The sequence below is a fragment of the Xyrauchen texanus genome, chromosome 5 (assembly GCF_025860055.1).
Source record: "Xyrauchen texanus isolate HMW12.3.18 chromosome 5, RBS_HiC_50CHRs, whole genome shotgun sequence".
In the NCBI taxonomy this organism is placed as follows: domain Eukaryota; kingdom Metazoa; phylum Chordata; class Actinopteri; order Cypriniformes; family Catostomidae; genus Xyrauchen; species Xyrauchen texanus.
In genome coordinates this window covers 4,418,819-4,442,189 of record NC_068280.1, presented here as the reverse complement: position 1 = coordinate 4,442,189, position 23,371 = coordinate 4,418,819, and the positions used below count along the sequence as shown (strand labels likewise).

The 23,371-nt window shown below is 38.3% G+C and overlaps 2 protein-coding genes across 2 annotated transcripts; both read right to left on the bottom strand.

Moving 5' to 3' along the window:
• Positions 1-9,626: 9,626 nt before the first annotated feature.
• LOC127644461 (U2 small nuclear ribonucleoprotein B''-like) lies at positions 9,627-14,553 on the bottom strand. Its single transcript, XM_052127651.1, has 7 exons — positions 14,499-14,553; positions 13,658-13,748; positions 13,349-13,521; positions 12,776-12,907; positions 12,589-12,630; positions 12,354-12,442; positions 9,627-10,468 (listed from the first exon to the last, which is right to left on the bottom strand). Exons 2-7 carry the CDS (start codon positions 13,719-13,721, stop codon positions 10,309-10,311), a joined length of 660 nt encoding a protein of 219 aa, XP_051983611.1. The 5' UTR covers positions 13,722-13,748; positions 14,499-14,553; the 3' UTR covers positions 9,627-10,308.
• A 788-nt stretch (positions 14,554-15,341) lies between these two features.
• rnaseh2a (ribonuclease H2, subunit A) lies at positions 15,342-21,669 on the bottom strand. The gene is made up of 9 exons (XM_052127650.1): positions 21,622-21,669; positions 20,208-20,336; positions 20,062-20,133; positions 19,845-19,971; positions 19,644-19,731; positions 19,430-19,567; positions 16,053-16,140; positions 15,811-15,934; positions 15,342-15,680 (listed from the first exon to the last, which is right to left on the bottom strand). Exons 2-9 carry the CDS (start codon positions 20,332-20,334, stop codon positions 15,521-15,523), a joined length of 924 nt encoding a protein of 307 aa, XP_051983610.1. The 5' UTR covers positions 20,335-20,336; positions 21,622-21,669; the 3' UTR covers positions 15,342-15,520.
• Between the last annotated feature and the right edge of the window lie 1,702 nt (positions 21,670-23,371).

Here is a 23,371-nt window from a genome sequence, read left to right as displayed (position 1 = left end):
TGTCTATTACAAATTGAACAAATCAAACTACTTCAAAGAGTTCTCATCAAAAAAAATCATCCACATGCAGCAATGACAGCTTTGCAGATTCTTGTTATTCTAGCGGTCAGTTTGTCCAGATACTCAGGTGACCTTTCACCCCACACTTCCTGTAGCACTTGCCATAGATGTGTCTGTCTTGTCGGGCACTTCTCACACACCTTACAGTCTAACTGATCCCACAAAAGCTCAATGAGGCTTAAGATCCATAACACTCTTTTCCAATTATCTGTTGTCCAATGTCGGTGTTTCTTTGCCCACTCAAACCTTTTCTTTTTGTTTTTCTGTTTCAAAAGTGGCTTTTTCTTTGCAATTCTTCCCATAAGTTCTCCTGAGTCTTCTCTTTACTGTTGTACATGAAACTGGTGTTGAGCGGGTAGAATTCAATGAAGCTGTCAGCTGAGGACATGTGAGGCGTCTATTTCTCAAACTAGAGACTCTGATGTACTCATCCTCTTGTTTAGTTGTACATCTGGTCTTCCACATCTCTTTCTGTCCTTGTTAGAGACAGTTGTGCTTTGTCTTTGAAGACTGTTGTTACACCTTTGTATGAAATCTTCAGTTTTTTTGGCAGTTTCAAGAATTGTATAGATTCATTCCTCAAAACATTGATTGACCTGATGAGTTTCTAGAGAAATCTGTTTCTTTTTTTTACCATTTATGACCTAATATTGATCTTAAGACATGCCCGTCTATTGCATACTGTGGCAACTCAAACACAATGTTCATTTATCAAACCAAATAGCTTTCAAGTGATTTTCTAGAACCAAATGATCAATTTAGCATGATTACTCAAGGATAAGGTGTTGGAGTGATGCTGCTGTCTAGATTTTCTCAAAAATGACTTTCAAATAGTGATGGTGCCGTTTATGTGTGATGTCCTGACTATACTTTGTGATCAGTTGAATGCAACTTTGGTGAATTACCAATTAAAGTACCAATTTCCCTCCGAAACAGCAATTATTCCAAACGTTTGGCAGCCAGTGTAAATTAAATTAGTCTTTTCTAGAATATTGACATAAACTGAAGGAGCTGTCATGTTCAGCCAAAGCCAGTTTGGTTTTGTTGAAACTAATTAGCCATTAGACTAATCACTTTCAGAAAATTATCATTAGGCTACCACAGCACCACGTATATTACCCAGTCTGCGTAGGGCACCAACTCCCTGGGGGGCACCATCATACCCTAGAGGGGCACCAGAAACTCCTGCCCTTGCTCGCATGTTATACGTTATTCAAGGACCCTGTAGCATTCTCAGAACACAGTCGATCGCCCTGCGCTCGCACTTTCTCGTCGCACAATGCACCACGTTACCAGGGTAATGCATGGTACTGAATGAATGATCATGATCATATTTCATGATGCTGTCATGGCACTCCATGGTACTTTAAGAAATACCATGGTTTTTCTATGACACATGTCATAAACATGGGGTTATCATAGACCATAACTGAAAATAAATAAATAAACAATTACCATAGTGCTTTTTTAAAGAAATATAACAGAATAGGCTATTATTTGTGATAAAGGGAAAATTAAAAAAAAATAAAATAAATTAGGCACTCCGCACATTACTGCAGAACCCATTGCATTAGTGCAGTAAAGTTAGTTTTAGTCTTAATATTTGTTTTATATTAATGTGCTTTTGTGATAATGTTTGAAACTTTATGACGTTGATTTACAAATATAACTGGTCTTATCTGTAACACTTGGATGGCGTTTGTAAACCCATAATTGTTAGAGTAAGAACATTTTAAGTGCCTTTTTTTAATTTCACTCAGACACACAAGTTGCGAGTAAAACACACACAAAACAAATCATATATATTCTCATATTTTGATTCATTAAGTATGTTATCTTTAAATGCATTTACCAGTAAGCAACATTGTCAAAATGGCAAGTTTATCCCACTCAGATATATATAATCTATAATACTCAAATGCATGTGACATCAAATAAACAAGAATTAGGTCAGAAGTAATCCAAAAGCAATCAGATTAGATTATTTAAAAAAATGTAATCCAAAAGATTATGTTAATGACAACAATTTTGGTCACGTAATTTGTAAACAGTACCAGATTACAATTCATATGTAAACTACTCAGTACTGCATTGAACAATAACCGGATAAAACACAGAGAACAAAAAGATCATAGGATGAAGTGGATATTTACCTACAGTCAATTAAAAACTAAATCTACAAAAGCATTTAGTCATTTGCTAGCACTGACGAAGCACTTTATTAAGTTTAACAACTGCAGCATAACTCAAACTAATATATATAGATGTGCCAAAGGTAAACAGTGTAACCCAACCATTCGTTGATAAGCTCAAATATGAACTTTGTCGAACATGAAAAAATATACAGAAACCCAGAATTACATTAACCCAAGATTAAAAATGACCCTGGGTTAACAAATTCAAGGGTGCAAAGACCATAAATACCCTTGGATATTTCCTATTTGCCCGTTCTCTCTCTTTAAAAGGGAAATAAACTGCTTTATTCTCATACTGTGGGTATTGATGTACAATTTTGCTGATAATGTAATTCTTACAATGTTGGTATGGTTAAAGGAGACAAACATACCAAGTAATACAGTTTTTTTTTTATGTCTGGGCTGGTCAGTACTATGAGTAAAATGTATGGAAAGCCACTCCATAGTGTCTTTGTTATTGTTGTTAGCAGTTTGTAGGAACCATAGGTACATAGATTAATCCTCATATGAAATAACCGTCTAAATCAAGCAACTCCATTTAATGTCCAGGATTAAAGCTTTTACTGCTGATGTTCAACAGAAGTGATTTTTTCTCAGGAGAATGATACACAGTTTCAAATGTCTAGGTCCACTTATGAAAATGCTTCTGTTTTGCATTTGTCCAATTCGTCCAAAAGTATATTATCAGCATTTCACTAGTTCATATAGTCCTGGAGTGCATTAAGGTAAACGGATTTGGTGTGCTGTCAATAATGGAGGAGCTCGAGCACAGAACTGGTCTATCTGACTTAAGCAAGAAATTTTATATAATTTTGAATAATAATAATTGGTATAGGCGTTCTAAGATATAAAAGGTGGAAATGGGGAGGTGGAGGGATGCCACCTTTGCTTCTTTGTGCAAAACATAATTAAAAATTATATTTATTTCCTTATGATTCTCAGATTAAATGTGACCTGGACATGTTTTCGTGAGATTGACCCAGCTGTCCTATGTTTCCAACTAAAGAAGATGAGCTTCTTCTGGTGTCACATAGGAGAAAGAGTTAAAGTCATCTGGACAAGCTGCATAGGAAAGTGAAATAGTTGTTGTGTTAAGATTTACTCACATGGAATGAAACCATCAAAGAGAATCAGTCTTGTCCTTCACACACACACACACACACACACACACACACACACACACACACACACACACACACACACACACACACCTTCACTCCCGACAGAATTATTCCTGAACATTCTTTAAATTTACAGCTTGGACACTGATGGGTTCGGCAGATTACTGCATGGACAAAAATAACCTTCACTCTCTTTTTAAATCACTCTCACACACCGTCCAGCGAAAACAGAGTCATAAAAGCATCACTAAAGCCACAAGCTGATCTTACAGCGAAACCATGCATAGAGTAACACAACAGGACAAAATAAGAACACCTCTATTAAAATGAGTGGGGCTTCAAAGATAGACAGCTGGGTACATCCATTAAAACTACACTGGAGACCCAGTGAACCTCAATTGATAGCAGGTGCCTCCCTTACAGACGGCAGTCCATACACACTAATTTCCAGCACGCTTGAGTTGCTCCAGAGATTGTGTAAAGCTACCCGAGTTTTGAACTAGATCAGAGCTGTGTGCAGGGAGATGATTAGACTGTCATGATGATAATAAGAGTTCAGTGGTCAACTTCTTTGGAGATTAAATGAGGATGACAGGAGCTAATTTCACCTTTATTGTCTTTTTCAGAAAAGTAAAGCCTTGCCTGAGAGTTTCAAATAGTCTGAAGCTTAAGTTTGAAGGTATTACGGGCCTTATGTACACAGGGTTACTAAGGTTGCTGAGGTGTTCTGAGAGGTTGTGGTTGCTAGGGCATTTCTATGGTTCCCTGGGTGGTAAATGCATTATAAGTTGGTTGCTAGGGTGTTCTGGTTGGCTGTTAGGGTGTTGTTAGGAGGGTGTTTGGGTTACTTATAGATTGACAGACAGACAGCACTGGTGCAGCAAACCGCTGAGACTCCCTGAGCTCTCTCAAATGACTTTGCTTTCACCCATACCCCTCGTATAACTGGGCCTGCCCAGGTGGGGAGACTAGTTTGCTAATTTCCAACACATAGAAATTACACCTCTTTGGAATATCAAGCCATTACTGTCACTAATCCTTTGAAAATGTACTTTTTGGTCATCTGTCGTCCTCCAGGTCAACTTCGTTGAAGAGCTAGATATACTGCCGTCCTCATTCCCTGAGAATGGCACTCCAGCGGTGGTACTTTGGGATTTCAGCATCCACCTGTACAAACCTCAAGCGGCTGACTTTATAGCTCTTCTGACCTTACAAGAATGCCAATCCCCTGCAACACACAGAGCAGGAAAATGGCTAGATCTCATCCTTCCACGTAATTTTATCTCCAGTTATTCCCTTGTTACCCCTCTACATATCTCTGACTTCATTTGTCACTTTCCCTTCTTCCTTACCTCTAACTCCACCCATGTTCTCCTTCCGCCATAACCTTAACTCTCTCTCACTTCTCTTCTATGGTCTCTGCATCCCTTCCCCTCCGCTAACCACTTCTCTTCACATGATGTAAATAAAGCTGTAAATGCGCTTTGCTCAACATTAACATCTTGCTTTGATGATGTCTGTCCTCTTACCTCCAGGACATCACGTGCCATACCCTCTAGCCCTTGGCTTTCCGAGACTCTCAGTGACCACAGCACTTAGCTCAGGGCTGCAGCGAGATAGTGGCTTTAGTCAAAAGACCCTGCTGACCTCTTTCTCCTCTGGGAGTGTTTCTGCTGCTACCGTAAGTTTGACTATTACCAGAATAAGTTCATTAACAATTCAGATCCTCTCAAACTGTTTTCAACTTACTCTTTACTTTTTATTTCTTCTCCTCAACCTCCTCCTCCTACTTCTCTATGATACATCAAACCAAAAACACGAAGAGTTACATTTAGAACACTCACAACTTCTTAAACAATACAAAAATACACTGAGACAGAAAAACAGGAATACTACAACCAGACCCTAAAGAACATTGAAAACACCATAGACCAGAGTCAATTCTGGAGCCTATGGAATGGCTTAGGAACAACAAAACCACATGAACTAGCCAAACAAGATGGAACATTTGGAAAGATTATTTTGAAAACCTCTATACCCATCAAATTGGTTATTTAAATTACCCTAATCAAACAAAAATCCTTGAAAAGTTTAATACTCTTGAGTCATGCATCAAAAACAACCAAAACTAGAACTAATTGAAAAACTGAAATCCCTTAAATCCAATAAACCCTGCAGTCCTGACAACATCAGAAATTATATACAAAAAAATATCTCTCCTATATTACAGAAAGCATTGCTGAAACTTTTTAACATGTTTCTAATGTCGGATGTTTTTCCTGATGTGTGGAATAAAGGGCTTATATCTCCAATCTTTAAAAGTGGAGACAAAACAGATCTCAATAACTACAGGTGAATCTGTGTAACCAGTAACTTAGGAAAAGTATTCTGTTCCATTATCAACTCACTACTTTCATCTTTCATTAAAGAAAACATTGTCATCAGCAAATCTCAAATTGGTTTCCTTACTGAACATCGAACCACGTATCATATATTTACACTAAACACATTAAGAAACACGTACACCAAAAGACAGAGGGCAAAATATTTGCTTGCTTCATTGATTTCAAGAAGGTTTTTGACTCCATTTGGCATAAAAAAATGTATATTAAATTATTCAAAGCAGCATATGGGGTAAGGTATATGACATAATTACAAATATGTACACCCAAAATAAGTGTGTAGTAAAAATTAGTCAGAAAAGAACAGAATATTTTTCCTAACATTGAGAGGTTAAGACAAGGCTGCTGCCTCAGCATGACTTCATTATTATTATTTTATCCCCCTTTCTCCCCAATTTGGAATGCACAATTTCCACTACTTAGTACATCCTCGTGCTGGCACGGTTACTCATCTCAATCCGGGTGGTGGAGGAAAAGTCTCAGTTGCCTCCGCTTCTCTACTCCGTCAATCCGTGCATCTTATCATGTGGCTCATTGTGCATGACACTGTCTCACCGCATCCTCTCATGCTACAAGATCCACTTACAACTTACCACGTGCCCCATTGAGAGCGAGAACCACTATTCATGACCACAAGTTTACCCTATGTAACCCTCCCTAGCAACCGTCCAATTTGGTTGCTTAGGAGAATTTGCTGGAATCACTCAGCACACCCTGGATTCAAACTCGCGACTACAGGGGTGGCAGTCAGCGTCAATACTCACCGAGCTACCACCCCCCACCCCAGCCTGACTTTATTTAACATTTATATGAATGAATTAGCAGACCAGCTGGATAGATCCGCAAGTCCAGAACTAGAACTACAGGACACGGAAGTCAAATATTTACTGTATGCAAATGATCTATTAATTTGATCTAAAACACCAGAAGGTCTCCAAAACAATCTATACATCCTAAATCAATTCTGCCAAAACAGAGCCCTAGAAATCACTATCCATAAAATTTAAATTATATTTCAGAAAATCTGTAACAAAAATACAAATTTACTTGAAATGATACCACACTTCAACATACCTTACAATATACTTACCTAGGACTTGTCTTAACCCCCTATGGAAATTTTAATTCAGCAATTAAAACATTAATTACAAAAGCCCACAGACCAATGCATGCCATAAAAATGTAATTATTCAAAATATGCATTCCAATCAGAATTTGGACGAAGATATTTGATAGTGTCATACTCCCCATTGCTTTATATGGAAGGAAAGTCTGGATTCCATTAAGTAATTACAGACATAATGCTTGGGACAAACATCATATAGAAGGTTTACATGTATAATTCAGTCATTTCTGAATGTCCACAGAAAGACACCCAATGATGCATGTAGAGCACAACTCAGCCGTCTACCTCTCAACTTAAATATATAAAAAAAAGAATGTTAAAGTTTTGGATCTCAATCCACAAAGCAAATGTGGTCACACCAAATATTGATTTAGCTTTTTATATGTTTACTGGATTTTGTATGATGTTATTTGAAAACTATGCCATTATTTTTGAAGTGCCTAAAACTTTTGCACAGTACTGTATATGTACCATTGTAGGGAACAAAGAAAAGCAGTCACCTACAACATTTCCTTCAACTCAACAAAGGGTATAGACTTGCTGAATATCTGTTCTTGGTCATAAATACCAAACATAGACAACTATTAACCAAATACAGACTAAGTGACCAATAACTGGCCATTGAAATACGAAGGCATAAAAAGACAGGGTGACCAAAAGATCGAATTAATAGATATTTTTCTCTTCCATTCATCCTACCTATCAAAACTTGTTGACAAGTTGTCCTTGATTGTCCCATTTATACATATACACACACACACACACACACACACACACACAGAATCTCACAAAAGTGAGTACACCCCTCACATTTTTGTAAATATTTGATAATATCTTTTCATGTGACAACACTGAAGTAATGACACTTTGCTACAATGTAAATTAGTGAGTGTACAGCTTGTATAACAGTGTAAATTTGCTGTCCCCTCAAAATAACTCAACACACAAACATTAATGTGTAAACCGCTGGCAAGTGGTTAAAAAAAAAGCGAGTACACCCCTAAGTGAAAATGTCCAAATTGGGCCCAAAGTGTCAATATTTTGTGTGGCCACCATTATTTTCCACCACTGCTTTAACCCTCTTGGGCATGGAGTTCACCAGAGCGTCACAGGTTGCCACTGGAGTCCTCTTCCACATCACAGAGCTGGTGGATTTTAGAGACCTTGTGCTTCTCCACCTTCCATTTGAGGATGCCCCACAGATGCTCAATAGGGTTTAGGGCTGGAGACATGCTTGGCCAGTCCATCACCTTCACCCTCAGCTTCTTTAGCAAGGCAGTGGTTGTCTTGGAGGTGTTTGGGGTCGTTATCATGCTGGAATACTGCCCTGCGGCCCAGTCTCCGAAGGGAGGGGATCATGCTCTGCTTCAGTATGTCACAGTACATGTTGGCATTCATGGTTCCCTCAATGAACTGTAGCTCCCCAGTGCCGGCAGCACTCATGCAGCCCCAGACCATGACACTCCCATCACCATGCATGACTGTAGGCAAGACAAACTTGTCTTTGTACTCCTCACCTGGTTTCTGCCACACACGCTTGACACCGTCTCATCAGACCACAGGACATGGTTCCAGTAATCCATGTCCTTAGTCTGCTTGTCTTCAGCAAACTCTTTGCAGGCTTTCTTCTGCATCATCTTTAGAAGAGGATTCCTTCTGGGATGACAGCCATGCAGACCAATTTGATGCAGTGCACGGCGTATGGTCGGAGCACTGACAGGCTGACACCCACCCCACCCCTTCAACCTCTGCAGCAATGCTGGCAGCACTCATACGTCTATTTCCCAAAGATAACCTCTGGATATGACGCTGAGCACATGCACTCAACTTCTTTGGCCGACCATGGCGAGGCCTGTTCTAAGTGGAACCTGTCCTGTTAATCCGCTGTAGGGTCTTGGCCACCGTGCTGCAGCTCAGTGTCAGGGTCTTGGCAATCTTCTTCTAGCCTAGGCCATCTTTATGTAGAGCAACAATTATTTTTTTTCAGATCCTCAGAGCATCCTTTGCCATGAGGTGCCATGTTGAACTTCCAGTGACCTGTATGAGGGAGTGTGAGAGCGATGACACCAAATTTAACACACCTACTCCCCATTCACACCTGAGACCTTGTAACACTAACGAGTCACATGACACCTGGGAGGGAAAATGGCTAATTGGGCCCAATTTTGTTATTCAAACACTTTTGTTGCCAGCGGTTTAGACATTAATGTTTGTGTGTTGAGTTATTTTGAGGGGAGAGCAAATGTACACTGTTATACAAGCTGTACACTCACTACCTTACATTTTAGCAAAGTGTCATTTCTTCGGTGTTGTCACATGAAAAGATATTATCAAATATTTACAAAAATGTGAGGGGTGTACTCACTTTTGTGAGATACTGTATATAATGTTTTTTTAAATGATAATTAGTGGGGGCGCAGGGACTCATTTATTTATTTTATGCGCAGGGACTAATTTATTTATTTTTTGTCAGTCATTATGCAAACCTCTCATTGTGACATTTTTAAAAACAGCACGTCTGAAAATGTCAGTCACCTCTAAGGTCACATACCCAGCTGCTACAATTATGAGACCAGTCTCTGATAAACAAAACTTAATCGCTCACAAACAATCTGCTGCTCTGTGATCATTTTCTTTCAAACGAAACGCACAGTCCTCAAAACACGGAAACATGGATGCATTTTCTTTCTTAGGCAAATCAAAGTTTATCTCTAACCCACATAGCACATTCTGTCATGTACCCATAGATTGGCAGATTTTTAAATAAACAAGCCTTATAACTATATGCAGTACTACATCAATAACAGGAGCATGTATCTATCAACTTGTATCTACAGAATATTTAGTGTGCGAGTGCTGACGCATATGAATGTCTCGCCATTCTGTGCCAAATCAACTATTCCAATCATAGTCTGTGAGTACAGGGTGCTCATGCCTGACCGATAGCAACTGCACAAACGATGCACCACAGGAACAAATTGTCAGAGAGACATTAATTGAATGTGCAATTACAAACAGCTCTTAGTTATAATGACTAAGGAGCAATAAAGTACGTTTTTAGCTACACAGTGACAACTCGCATCATCTCGGAGAATATATGAAGAAAAATGTAGGCCGGCCAACATGTATTGTAGAAGCTACTTTTAATAGTCTACAGTACAAAATAAACATCTGACCTGAAATTTATAATATCCTCAGTGGCCAAATTATTTTCATACAAAACAAACAAACGAAAAAACTAAGAACACAACTGAAAATACTACACAGCCGTTGAGCAGAAATCTTTAAAAAATGAGATTAAATGAAAGAGCAAACGCATATTAGAACCGAGAATCCACCGATTAGAGCCACATTTACAGTCATTACAGTTCCGGTTTCCACTGTGGGCATGGCAGTGGGCGAGGTCACTTTTTGGCATATGTGATCTTCATGGCACACGTAGCCGTAATTCTGAAACCCTGTAGTGCGTCTTTGGCGACTCCGGCTTGAGCTTCACTCTCAAACTCAACAAACGCAATGTCGTGTTTTCCAGGGACCAGACGAACCTCTTTAAAGCCTGGAAACCTGCAAAGCAGATGGAATATGAGAGAAAACCAATAAAAGGAGACTTCAGAGAACCGGTCTCATTTTGAAAATATTCAATATACAGCGGCAAGAAAAAGTATGTGAACCATTTGGAATTAGCTGCGGTTCTGCATTAATTGGTCATAAAATGTGATCTCATCTTCATTAAAGTCACAAGTGCAGACAAACACAATGTGCTAAAGCTAACAACACACACACAATTATAATCTTTCATGTCTTTATTGAACACATCCCATTAAACATTCACAGTGCTGTGGAAAAAGTAAGTGAATCCTTGGATTTAATAACTGGTCGATCCTCCTTTGGCAGCAATAACCTCAACCAAATGTTTCCATTAGCTGCGGATTAGACCTGCACAACGTTCAGAAGGAATTTTTGACCATTCTTCCAGAACTGCTTCAGCTCAGCCATATTCTTAGGATGTCTGGTTTGAGCGGCTCTCTTGAGGTCATTCCACAGCATCTCTATTGGGTTAAAGTCTGGGCTCTGACTGGACCACTTAAAAAAGGTGGAATTTTATATATTAAGACATTTAGTAGTGGATTTACTTCGATATTTAGGGTCATTGTCCTGCTGCATCAATCAACTTCTACTGAGCTTCAGCTGGTGCACAGGCATCCTGACATTATCCTGTCGGATATCTTTGTAGGGAATTCATTTTCTCTCAATGATTACAAGTGGTCAAGGCCCCAAAGCAGCCCCAAATCACGATGCTTCCTCCACCGTACTTCACTGTTGGGATGATGTTTTTATGTTGGTATGCGGTGCCCTTTTTATGCCATACATAGTGCTGCCTGTTCTTCCCAAACAATTCAACCTTAATTTCATCAGTCCACAAAACATTTTCCCAGTAGCGTTGTGGAATGTCAAGGTGGTCTTTGGCAAACTTCAGGCGTGCAGCAATGTATTTGTTGGAAAGCAGCGGCTTCCTTCGTGGTTTCCTGTCATGGACATTATGCCCGTTTAATGTTTTCCATATAGAAGACTCATGAACAGAGATGTTAACCAGCTCCAATGATTCTTCAAGTCTTTATCTGTCACTCAAGGGTTCTTTTGTACCTCATTGAAGATTCTGCAGAGCCCTTTGAGTCATCTTGGCTGGACGGCCACTTCTAGAGAGAGTACCTATAGTACTAAATTGCCTCCATTTATAGACAATTTTCCTAACTGTGGACAGATGAATATCTAAACTCCTCTAGATAACTTTGTAACCCTTTCCAGCTTAATGCAAAGCAACAATTCTTGATCATAGGTCTTCAGTGATCTAATTTTTGCAAGGCATGGTCCACATCAGCAGATTCTTCTTGTGAATAACAAATTCAAAATGCTTGAGTGCTTTTTATAAGTAAAAGTAGCTCTAACCCACACCTCCAATCTAGTTTCATTAATCGGGTGACAAGTTGCCCAACTGCTGACTGTAATTAGCTTTTGTTGACGTTTTTAGCCTAGGGGTTCACTTACTTTTTCCACAGCACTATGAATGTTTAATGGGATGTGTTCAATAAAGACATGAAAGATTATAATTGTGTGTTTTTGCTTTAGCACATTGTGTTTGTCTATACTTGTGACTTTAATGAAGATGAGATCACATTTTACAAGTAATAAATGCACAAAACCAACTTATTCAAAAGGGTTCACATACTTTTCTTGCTACTGTATATCTTGACATTTATGCATTTACTCTGAATTAACTTAAAAGGGTGTTCATTAATCAGAGAACCCACCATTTCAAACAAACAACCATTATAGCCAATATGATTTAAAAGGTTTAATGAATGAACTAAAAGAGTGTAAAAACAGCTAAAAATAAACAAGGCCTGTTTTTTGCACGACGTTTGTCACTGTAGGTTTAATTTGTACTTACTGATTGAACAACATAGAGAGCATCATCTCATTGGTCTCTTCTGGAAGATTATTCAGGAACAGAATATAATTTGGTGGGTTGTCAGGGACCTAGAACAAGAAAATAAAAAAAACATCAGTCAACAGACAATGCTGCATGCATTTATTGCAATTGGAAGCAAGTTAGGATCTTCAGGTACATGATACAGGTCTGAACGAAAACTACATTGTATTGAAAAATGAAATGCATGACATACCAGATCTGTGGCAGGAGCAGGTGGCTGTGTGCTTACAGCCCCCTTTAGAGAGAGAAAAAAAGCCAATACAAACATCTTTAGCAACAGGTTTCTACATCTATAATGACAAATTATTTTGCTAATTTGATCTGGTTGGTCTTTACCAATACATCACAGCACAAACATGCATGCATGCATTTAAACTCACCACTGGTTTCTTGTTGACATTTGCCACCTGTTCCTGAGCTTTCTTCTTCTTATCTTTCTTCTTTTCTTTATCTCCATACGTGCCTCTCATCTTCATGATGACGTCGGAGTCGGTTTTTGCATACTGGATTCGCTACAAACAGACCAAATGCTACAATTAGAAACTGAGACAAGTTTAAGGCTTTTAATACTGACTTTCCAATCTGTTCAAAGACTGATCAACATCGGCAAGACTATTAATAGGGTAGTTCATCCAAAAAGCAAGATTCAGTCATTGATTACGACATTAATCGTTCCAAACCTGACGGCTGTTATTACTCTGTATACACTTTTCCATACAGCAACACTTCAAAAGGATAAAAAAAACACACACACCATAAAGAAGTCCAATAATAACAACATGGGGGTGAGTCAATAATGGCGGATTTGTTTTTTTGTTTTTTGAGGATTATTGATTAAAAAAAAAATATTCCATTCAATATTTGCTGAAAAGGAAAAATATCCACGACTTCTATGTAGTTTCTCGTTCAACATGTAAACAAAATGAGCTGTGATTGATGTTTGGGCCCCTGACCATGGGCTTATTGTAGAAAGGGAAACCCTGAAGCTGTCTGAGGGCATTTGTGGCTGCAGCAAGCTCTTTGAAGATAACAAACGCCTGGCCCCTCATCTTTGCCGTCTTCAGAGCAACAATGTCCAGAATCTGGCCGAACTGGGAGAATAACGAGTACAGCGATCGTTTCAACTCTGCAGGGAAAAGATACAGAGCAGTTTAGATTCACATGACTTTTTATAATTGCAATATATCTCCAACACGTCACTTTAAAGTTCAGAGTGAGACAACTGGTGCAGATATGTTCCAAGTAGGGACTAAAGATTTTACCTTCTTTCTTGATTTTGTCATTGACATTGTTGATGTAGACAGTGTGATTTGGTCGTATGTCCATGACTGACAAATTTAAGGTGAAGTATCACTGCAAAAAAAGAGCAAGACTTAACCCTTGTGCAACCTTCGGGACATTTTAGTCTTTTTTTTATTTTTTATTATAATTTTGGCTGTTAATGCCAACGCCACACATTTAGCCAAAGGTGTGTATTTTGGGGGGAATTTTGATATTTCAACCACAGTTCCTAAAATACACAAAATAGTTACACTCAGGACTTTCAGGACAAAAATGTCCCCATTGAAACTGCAATATATGATCCCAGCGCCATTAAAGCATAACATTATGAATTCTATTATATTATGTTTTCATTTCAGAGCCCTGGCTTCAAAATGTACATTTTGTACATTTTCCACCAGATAGTGCCATTTTTCTCATGTTTAGCCTATGGAGCAAATATTTGCTTTATTCCTATTTTCTGTTTGCTGTATTTTGAAGCACTGCAGGACAACTTAATAAATGCTTAAATTTTGTGAGTGAGTGAGTTGGTATGGATGTCACTGTGTGTTTTGTATGTGTGTATTGAGAAATATGCGTGTGTAAAAACAACAGTGGCATTGCTGTTAATACAAAACACAAACAGAGATTAAATTCAATTAGCTGTTAACAGTGAGAAAACTCTTTTAATACTGTATGCTCCAAACAGTCCAGACTACTACCTACACCAAAGCACAAATGTGTAAAATACAGTACAGATTTACTAAACTAAAATTAAAATAACAGTTTAAACTATTAACATGTAATATATAAATAGAAGTGAATGCCTCGCATCAAACTCACCATACCACAGAGTGAAGACGGAAACTGCCGCTCTAGTTCTTTTGCTTTATTAGTTTGATCCTGTGACTGTTTGTAGCGCCACCTGCTGTCGCGGCGTCATAACGTCTGCGTCGCATATTCTGACGGATTTCGTATTGCACTTCTGAGCTAAAGTGAGTCTTTCATAAAAGGAGCCTTTTGTGAAACATTTGAAGTGCACTAGACACAAATCTAGGCGTTAAATAAACAATTAAAGGTAATAAACAATTCTAAACAAACTTTTATAATCGAATTATTAATTACATATGTAATTTTTGTACATTTCACTGGTAATATTGCAGATTTAATATTTAAATTAATAATTAGTTACATTACAAACCTTTTCCACTTTATGTGAAAGTACAAATACATTTTAAAGTAGCCTAGGCATCTTATACATCGGTATAGCCGGTCATGTAAAAATAAATACATTTTATATATATATATATATTTATTAAATGCACATTTATATTTTAAAGTATCCTAATCATTTGACATGTCTATAAATGCAGTCACATAAAATTCTACTTAAAATATTTATATATATATATATATATATATATATATATATATATATATATATATATATATATATATATATATAAAAAAAAAAAGCACATTTGTATTTTAAAGTAGCCTATGCATATTACACGTCTGTAAAAATATGACAAAATACTTCACCCCCTCATTTTGTGCACGTTTCAATTCAGTGATTCAGGACCAGAACGATCTGTAATCATATTTAATAAAGCTTTAAGAATAAGCACCAATGGAACCCTATATTTCTATTTAAAAATTAGACAAATTCAACATGAAAATGTCACCTTTATTTAGTTTACATGCAAAAACAATTAACAGTAAACATTGTACAAAAGTATGAATATGAGGACATAAAACTACATTTTCCAGCACAGCTCAGGCCAAGGTCAGCAGTTTTATATGGATATTAACATGTGTTTTGTGACAGTGCGTCCCAGCTCCGAGGTCTATAAATGTATTCGTGCTCAGAGTGTGTTGATGCTCTGTAGTTTGCGCTCAGTGAAAAAGCGGTGTGTGTCCCGTGTGTGTTTGAGTTCGGCTGGCTTGCTGTGGCTGAAGAAAGAAAGCATGGATGTGTTATTCTGGCGAGCTGCAGCCTTTTCTCCGTCCTCCTCATCATCGTCCCTACACACAAACACAACACTTTTAGTAACGGATTGCAAACACAAACAGCAAAACATATGCACAAGAGAAATAAAAGAGAAAATAACCCAAACATAATACTTCAGAGAGCACCCCCTGCTGGTAGACTCACCAGTGGACAGTAGCAGCTTTGCTGTCCAGCAGTGTCTGAGCTGTGCTCCAGCTGAACCTCACAAACTGAGGGAAACCAAACACTGGATCCAGATACTTCAGAAGCCAGCTCTTAGTTTTGGGATCTAAACAACAGTACACAATATATAACAAATATTTATTTTGAGTATACAGTATGTATCAGAGAAGCAAATGCTAATGAGACACTGTGCAAACAAGAGAAATCAGATGGCATCTACTTACCATTGGGATAACCAGAGCCATAATCTGTGTCCACATCACCCAAATCCTCGGTAAACTTCCAGGATTTGACAGCATGGTCTCTGGCCACCTACAAAGAGAGGAGAGTAACACATTCACGTTAAAATAAGCCGGGAGAGATTGTGCATTACAGTAATATTTGTATTATGATGCCAAAAGTGTGGGAGGAATAGATGTTATATACAGTGGTGAGAAAACTTGAACACTTTGGAATTAGCTGGTGTTCTGCATTAATTGGTCATAAAATGTGATCTCATCTTCATCAAAGTCACAAGTATAGACAAACACAATGTGTTTAAGCTAACACACGAACAACTATAATCTTTTATGTCTTGAACGCATCGCATTAAACATTCACAGTGCTGTGGAAAAAGTAATTGAACCCTTGTATTTAATAACTGGTCAAGTTGTGTTATACCTGCACAACGTTCAGAAGGAATTTTGGACCATTCTTCCTTAGACCTTCTTCAGCTCAGCCATATTCGCAGGATGTCTGGTTTGAGCGGCTCTCTTGAGGTCATTTCTCAGCATCTCTATGGGGTTAAGGTCTGGGCTCTGACTGGGACACTCCAAAAGGTGGATTTCCTTTTTTTGAAGCCATTCTGTTGTGGATTTACTTTGATGTTTAGGGTCACTGTCCTGCTGCATCACCCAACTTCTATTGAGCTTCAGCTGGTGCACAGGCATCCTGACATTATCCTGTAGTCCTGATAAACTTGGAAATTAATTTTCCCCTCGATGATTGCAAGCAGTCCAGGCCCCGAAGCAGCAAAGCAGCCCCAGATCATGATGCTCCATCCACCGTACATCACTATTGGGATGATGTTTTCATGTTGCTATGCGGTGCCTTTTTTTTTATGTCATAAGTAGTGCTGCGTGTTCTTCCCAAACAATTTAACCTCAGTTTCATCAGTCAACAACATTATTTTCCAGGTAGCATCACGGATTGTCAAGTTGGTCTTTGGCAAACTTCAGGCGTGCAGCAATGTTTTTGTTGGAAAGCAGCTGCTTCCTTTGTGGTGTCCGGTCATGGACATTAAGCCTGTTGAATGTTTTCTGTATAGAAGACTCATGAACAGAGATGTTAACCAGCTCCAATGATTCTTCAAGTCTTTATCTGTCACTCAAGGGTTCTTTTTGTCCCTCATTGAGGATTCTGCGGTGTGCCATTTGAGTCATCTTGGCTGGACGGCTACTTCTACAGAGAGTATCTATAGTACTAAATTGTCTCCATTTATACACAGTTTGTCTAACTGTGGACAGATGAATATCTAAGCCTTCGAGATAACTTTGTAACCCTTTCCAGCTTAATACAAAGAAACCATTCTTGAACGTAGGTTTTCGGAGATCTCTTTTTTGCGAGGCATGGTCCACATCAGCAGATGCTTCTTGTGAATAGTACTCAACATTTTATAAGTAAAAGTAGCTCTAACCCACCCCTCTAATCTAATTGTCATTACTTGGATGCCAGGTTTGCCAACTCCTGACTCTAATAACTTTTGTTGTTGTCATTAGCCTTTGGGTTCACATTGTTTTTCCAACTTACACTGTGAATGTTTGAATGATCTATTCAATATGTATAATTACAATACAATAATTTGTGTTATTAGTTTAAACAGATTGGGTTTGTTCATTATTGTAACTTCGATGATTAAACCAGATTTTAAGACAGATTTATACATGCTATACAGCTGTGGTTCAGGTGGTAGAACGTGTTGGCCACTAATCACAGGGTTGGAGGTTCGATTCCCGGCCCACGTGACTCCAAATGCCGAAGTGCCTTGGGCAAGACACTGAACCCCAAGTTGCTCCCAATGGCAGGCTAGCGCCTCTGCCGTCATTGGTGTGTGTGTGAATGGGTCAGTGTAAAGCGTTTTGAAAACCACTAAGGTTAAAAAAAAGCACCATATAAGTGCAGACCATTTACTAAGTTAATCAGGTATGAGAAATCCAAAAATATAAATGTAACCAAATGATACAATTTACTTAATAGTAATATTAATGTGAATTAATCTGGATATGTTCTATAACCCTAAATGTTAAATACAACATTATTAATAAATACATCTACAGAACTTTAACTGACTAAACACTGTGTGAAATGTTCATTTTTGCGTTGTTGCATGAAGGACTTGAAAACAGTTGTTTAATAACCTCCTCATTCCAAATCTGGAAAAATGCGGTCATCTCCTCATTGCATTATATTTATGTTAACTTAATGACCAAACTATTTGGAAATACACAAATGAGGAAAAAAAGTTATCACAGAATGCGTTTCAGTCACAAATCACATTTTACTCAGTAGACATTATTGAAACATGCCTGTTGACATTGTAACTGTAATATTCCCAAATGAATTGATTTTCAAATCAATCAAAATTGGAATCTAATTGAATTGATTAAATTGGGAAATCAATGCCAATACCCAACCCTACAAATATCAGTTACTGTTGGGTCAATTTTACTGGTAACATTACTCAAATTGAATTAATTGATCAAATGGAAGACACATAATGAATAAGTTAATTTCTGACCGGATTCCTAGTAATGTAATTTATTAGCCTAATTGTAGGCTGTTTACAGTTGCAAAGCAATGTAGCAATTTGGCAAATTAATATTAATAAGATAATCAGAACTTGGTCTTAATCTGTTTTATTAAACACATTTTAAAAAAAAGTAAATCAGGTCGTCTACGAGTCATTTAGCACCAGGTTCTCCACAAACTTGCAGTGCGTGATGGGTAAGGGGCGGCACTCATTTGACCGCGCCCTAACCTAGTCTCGAACGGCTCTCCTCGCGGGCCGGCTGTGGTATCATTACGTTTAGGGGGGATTCTGACTAAGAGGCGTTCAGTCATAATCCCACAGATGGTAGCTGTCGCACCAGTGGCTCCTCAGCCAAGCACACGCACCAAATGTCTGAACCTGCGGTTCCTCTCATACGGAGCAGGATTACTATTGCAACAACACATAAAACTAACCTGTCTCACGATGGTCTAAACCCAGCTCACATTCCCTATTAGTGGGTGAACAATCCAACGCTTAGTGAATTCTGCTTCATAATGATAGGAAGAGCAATTTAAGGATCAAAAAGCGACGTCGTTATGAACGCTTGGCCGCCACAAGCCAGTTATCCCTGTGGCAACTTTTCTGACACCTCCTGCTTAAAACCCATAAAGCCAGAAGGATCGTGAGGCCCCACTTTCACTGTCCGTATTCATACTGAAAATCAAGATCAAGCGAGCTTTTGCCCTTCTGCTCCACGGGAGGTTTCTGTCATCCCTGAGCTCGCCTTAGGAAATTCAAAAAATGTCTAACTTCCAATCTCCTTGTATAATCCAGCTCAGAAGCAGCGATTACCTTGGCACAGATACTAGCAGCACTGACGATGGGAAAAAGGGAGTCAGCTTTAGGACGAACAGTCACCGCCACTTCAGGGAACAGCTTGGAGAGCTTCTCCTGATACTTCTCTGCAGGACCCACAGTATCAACAAACACCTGGGGGAAAAGACATGTCACAGTGGCTTAACCACCTTGTCTATGCATGTTTGTTCCAAGAAAATAAATACTGTACCTCTTTGAGCTGCACCCCACAGTCCAGGGCAAACTGCACCAGACCAATAGCAGCATCATGTGAGAGTGCATTCAAATTGTATTTTGCTCTGAAAACAACAGGACAAGAGACGATAAAATTATGCTGCTTTATTTTGTATCTGTATATAGTAGCTTTATTCCCTTGCATACAGAGCTGCAGCACTTCAGCCTCTGTGTGTACCGTTGCAGCATGCTGGTGGAGATGGTGTTGGGGGAGAGGATCTGAAGAGCCCAGCCTACAAAACTTTTGGCCTCATCGAGCTTCCTAAACAGGTTCTCTCTCTCTGCCTCGGTCAGCGTCTTTGAGTCTAAACATACAACAAACACACCAGCATCTTTAAATATCTTGATTATAACTGCACATGTAAACTTACTGCTTTGTATTCCCTTGAACCCACCTGCCACTTTCAGATTCTTCATGTCCTCCTTTCTGGACACAGGGCAGAAGCATATTCCATACACCATGGGTCCTGAAACACAGTATATGAATTTTGCACTGCAATTTCAATCCAAACATGCATTTTATAAATGCAATTACACTTACCCAGGACTGGTCCCCTGCCGGCCTCGTCGATGCCCAGACAGCAGTCCTCGGTTTTACACACATCTGGAATGGGCGAAGCCAACCGGCAGCTCACAGAGTTATCCGCCTCAAAATCACTCAGATCCATGTCTGATGGATAGTACAACAAACAGATACAACAACGATCATTCAGTCTACAAAGTACATTTCATTTACCCGTCTTATATAATACACTGGTTAAATACCGTGCTTTTGGAACCATTTTTAATCGGTAAACAATGAATAGGTCTCCGTGTCCTCAATATCATAAGCAACTTAAAGGAATAATCCGGGTTCAATCCAAGTTAAACTCAATCGACCACATTTGTGGCATAATGCTGATTAACAAACACACAAAAATTGGACTCGTCCTTCATTTTCTTTCAAATAAAAAGCAAAAAATAAGTTACAGTGGGACACTCATAATGGAAGTGAATGGGGCCAATTTTTGGACGGTTTGAAGGCAAAAATGTGAAGCTTATAATTTTATAAAATCACTTATATTAATTCCCTTATTAAAACTTATGTATTATTTGATCTGTAAAGTTGTTAAATTTGTCATTTTTACAGTAGGGTTTGTTGACATTAAATCGTCATGGCAACAAAGATGTAAAACTGCCTATAACTTTACACTGAAAAGGTTAGCAAGCGATTTTATCACACTAAAATCATGTTGCACGCATACGGTTTACATATTTTGGCTAATATTTTGAAACAGTGAGGATTTTAACATTAACTGACAGGCCCCATTGACTTCCATTTTAAGTGCCTCACTGTTACCCAGATTTAACTTTTTTAAAGAAAAGGGGGGATGAGTCAAATCTTTTTTTGGTAATGAGCATTATGCCACAAATGCTGTCAATTTAGCTAAATTTGCATTAAACCCAGAATATCCTTTAATTCTGTGATGTTTTGTGGCATTAGTTGATTCGTCTCAATACTAAAACTTTCCATCCTGATTGATAAAATTACAGATATCAATTTGACAATATACAAGTTTAAAAGACGTTAAAAAACAAACAAAAAAAACATCAGAAGTAACTAAAATTTTACATTCTCATGTTGGTTTTCTGTCTAGCAATGGGTAACTTTAGCTCTTTATTTCCGTCCTGTTAATTCCACACTTTAAAATTACAAACGGTCCTGGAAAACAGGAACAATCCACAACACATTTCACACCTTTTTTCAATGCAAACACTGCAAGACAATGCGACCAATATTTTAATGCCCTAAAGAATCAACAATGCAGAGAAGCTGTGGTGTTCTGTTAACTAACAGAGCTTTTTGTGCAGTTTATTAACTCTTAGTAACGGAATATTAAAACCCGTCGTTTACACATTGTGCTTATAATCATTAAAGAGTGTGAAAGTTAATGTATATACAAATATGCACGAACCTGTAAACAGCACGCGCCACAGCCGGAAATGTCGAAAAGGCGCGAGAAAGTTCTTCTTCTTCTTCTTTTCTGGCTTTATTGGCGGTTGGTAAACCAGCTTAGGTGCATTTCCGTCACCTACTGGGATGGAGTGTGAGGCATTGACGAAGAAGGAAATAAAAAGATGGAAATCTAATTGTTTAATCTGAATATTATATTATTTCCCAAGGAATTTGTTATATTCTTCTAATAAGACATGTTGTCTTTAGGAAATCTAATACAGCATTAGTCACTTTTAAATTGCTGTTCAATAAGTTCTGTAATGTTAAACTATTTACCCCTTTGGATATGGCTTTAACATATTCTCTGAGCTGAGATCTTTCTTTGTAATAACCTATGCATTCTAATATATAATATACATACAAAGTCATTTGCTTCAATAGTTGCAATACCTCAGATACCACCTTGATTTAAAGCTACATGAAAGAATTAAGGAAAAAAGGGATGGAGTTAATATAAAAACATATGTAATAAGAACCAAGGACAGGAGCAGATTTTTATGTTCCAGAGTTTGAAGTAAGGAAGATTGGATGAATAACAGACGGTCTGTATACACGGCAGAGATGATAGCAATCTTAATGGCACTAGGTTGGATGTATGAAGTAAGAGCAGATAAAGTAATAATATGATCTGACTCAATGGTGGTTGTTATGAGTTTACAATCAAACCAAACAAATAGAAGTGATATATTAATAGAAATCATGATTACATTATACAGTCTAAAACAGATTGGAATAATAGTTCAATAGTAGTTCATGTGGGAGTTCAAGGCATTGAAGAAGCAGACAAAGTGGCTAAAGAATCATTAAGGATGGATAATGCAAGTATAAATATAGCTACAAGCAGCAATCAACGGGCCCAAGCACCGTGGGTCCATTTCCTCCTGGCGGCTTTAGTAAAACAATGTTGTAAGGGCCACACTTCCTGCTGCCAGTCGGTGGTGCTATGACCGTGACCCACAGTAGATACATTAATGTGATCAGCCCTCAAAGCCAAACATACCGGTCAATTTTGATGTAAATTACACGATGCACGCAGAAGATATGAGACAATTCTTTATTTTACTGTGTCGCCATGAGACACCATTTGAGACATCAACAATTCCTTCACAATTCAGCATCTTCAATGTTTTGGCATGATGGTGCCTATGTTTGGTGCTAGTCAGATGAATTCCCTATGAGGAGTATTTCATATTCCAGAGCATGCCATTTTTAAACAATCCAAAATGGCTGACTTCCTGTTTGGCGGAGCTAATGTCTGTGGTGTGAAAGTTGTCCAGCTTGATGAGATCTACATACAGTATGTACAACGTTTGGTGACTGTAGCTGAAAAGGGATGTGCTTCAGCGTCCCCTGAACATGGCCATTTTCTATTTGGCACTACAGAGCCCCCTCTACACGCCCATGAATGAACCTTTGCCCAGCCCTAATGGCCGACGATTCTGATGTGTGTGCAAAAGATCATAAAAATTAAAGCATGCAAAAAAACTCAAAAACATGAGAATATATATAAAAAGGAATAATAGTGTTTAATGCGTTGCCATGGCAACAGTAGTTATGATATCGAAAGTCCCTTCATAATTTTATATTTGTACTATCTTCACATTATTATAAATTTGTTTTAAGCAGTTCAGATAAAAATAAGAGTGCTATTCCAAAGTCTGTAAAAAGTTCCACACTTCCTGCTGCCAGTTGGTGGCGCTATGATCATG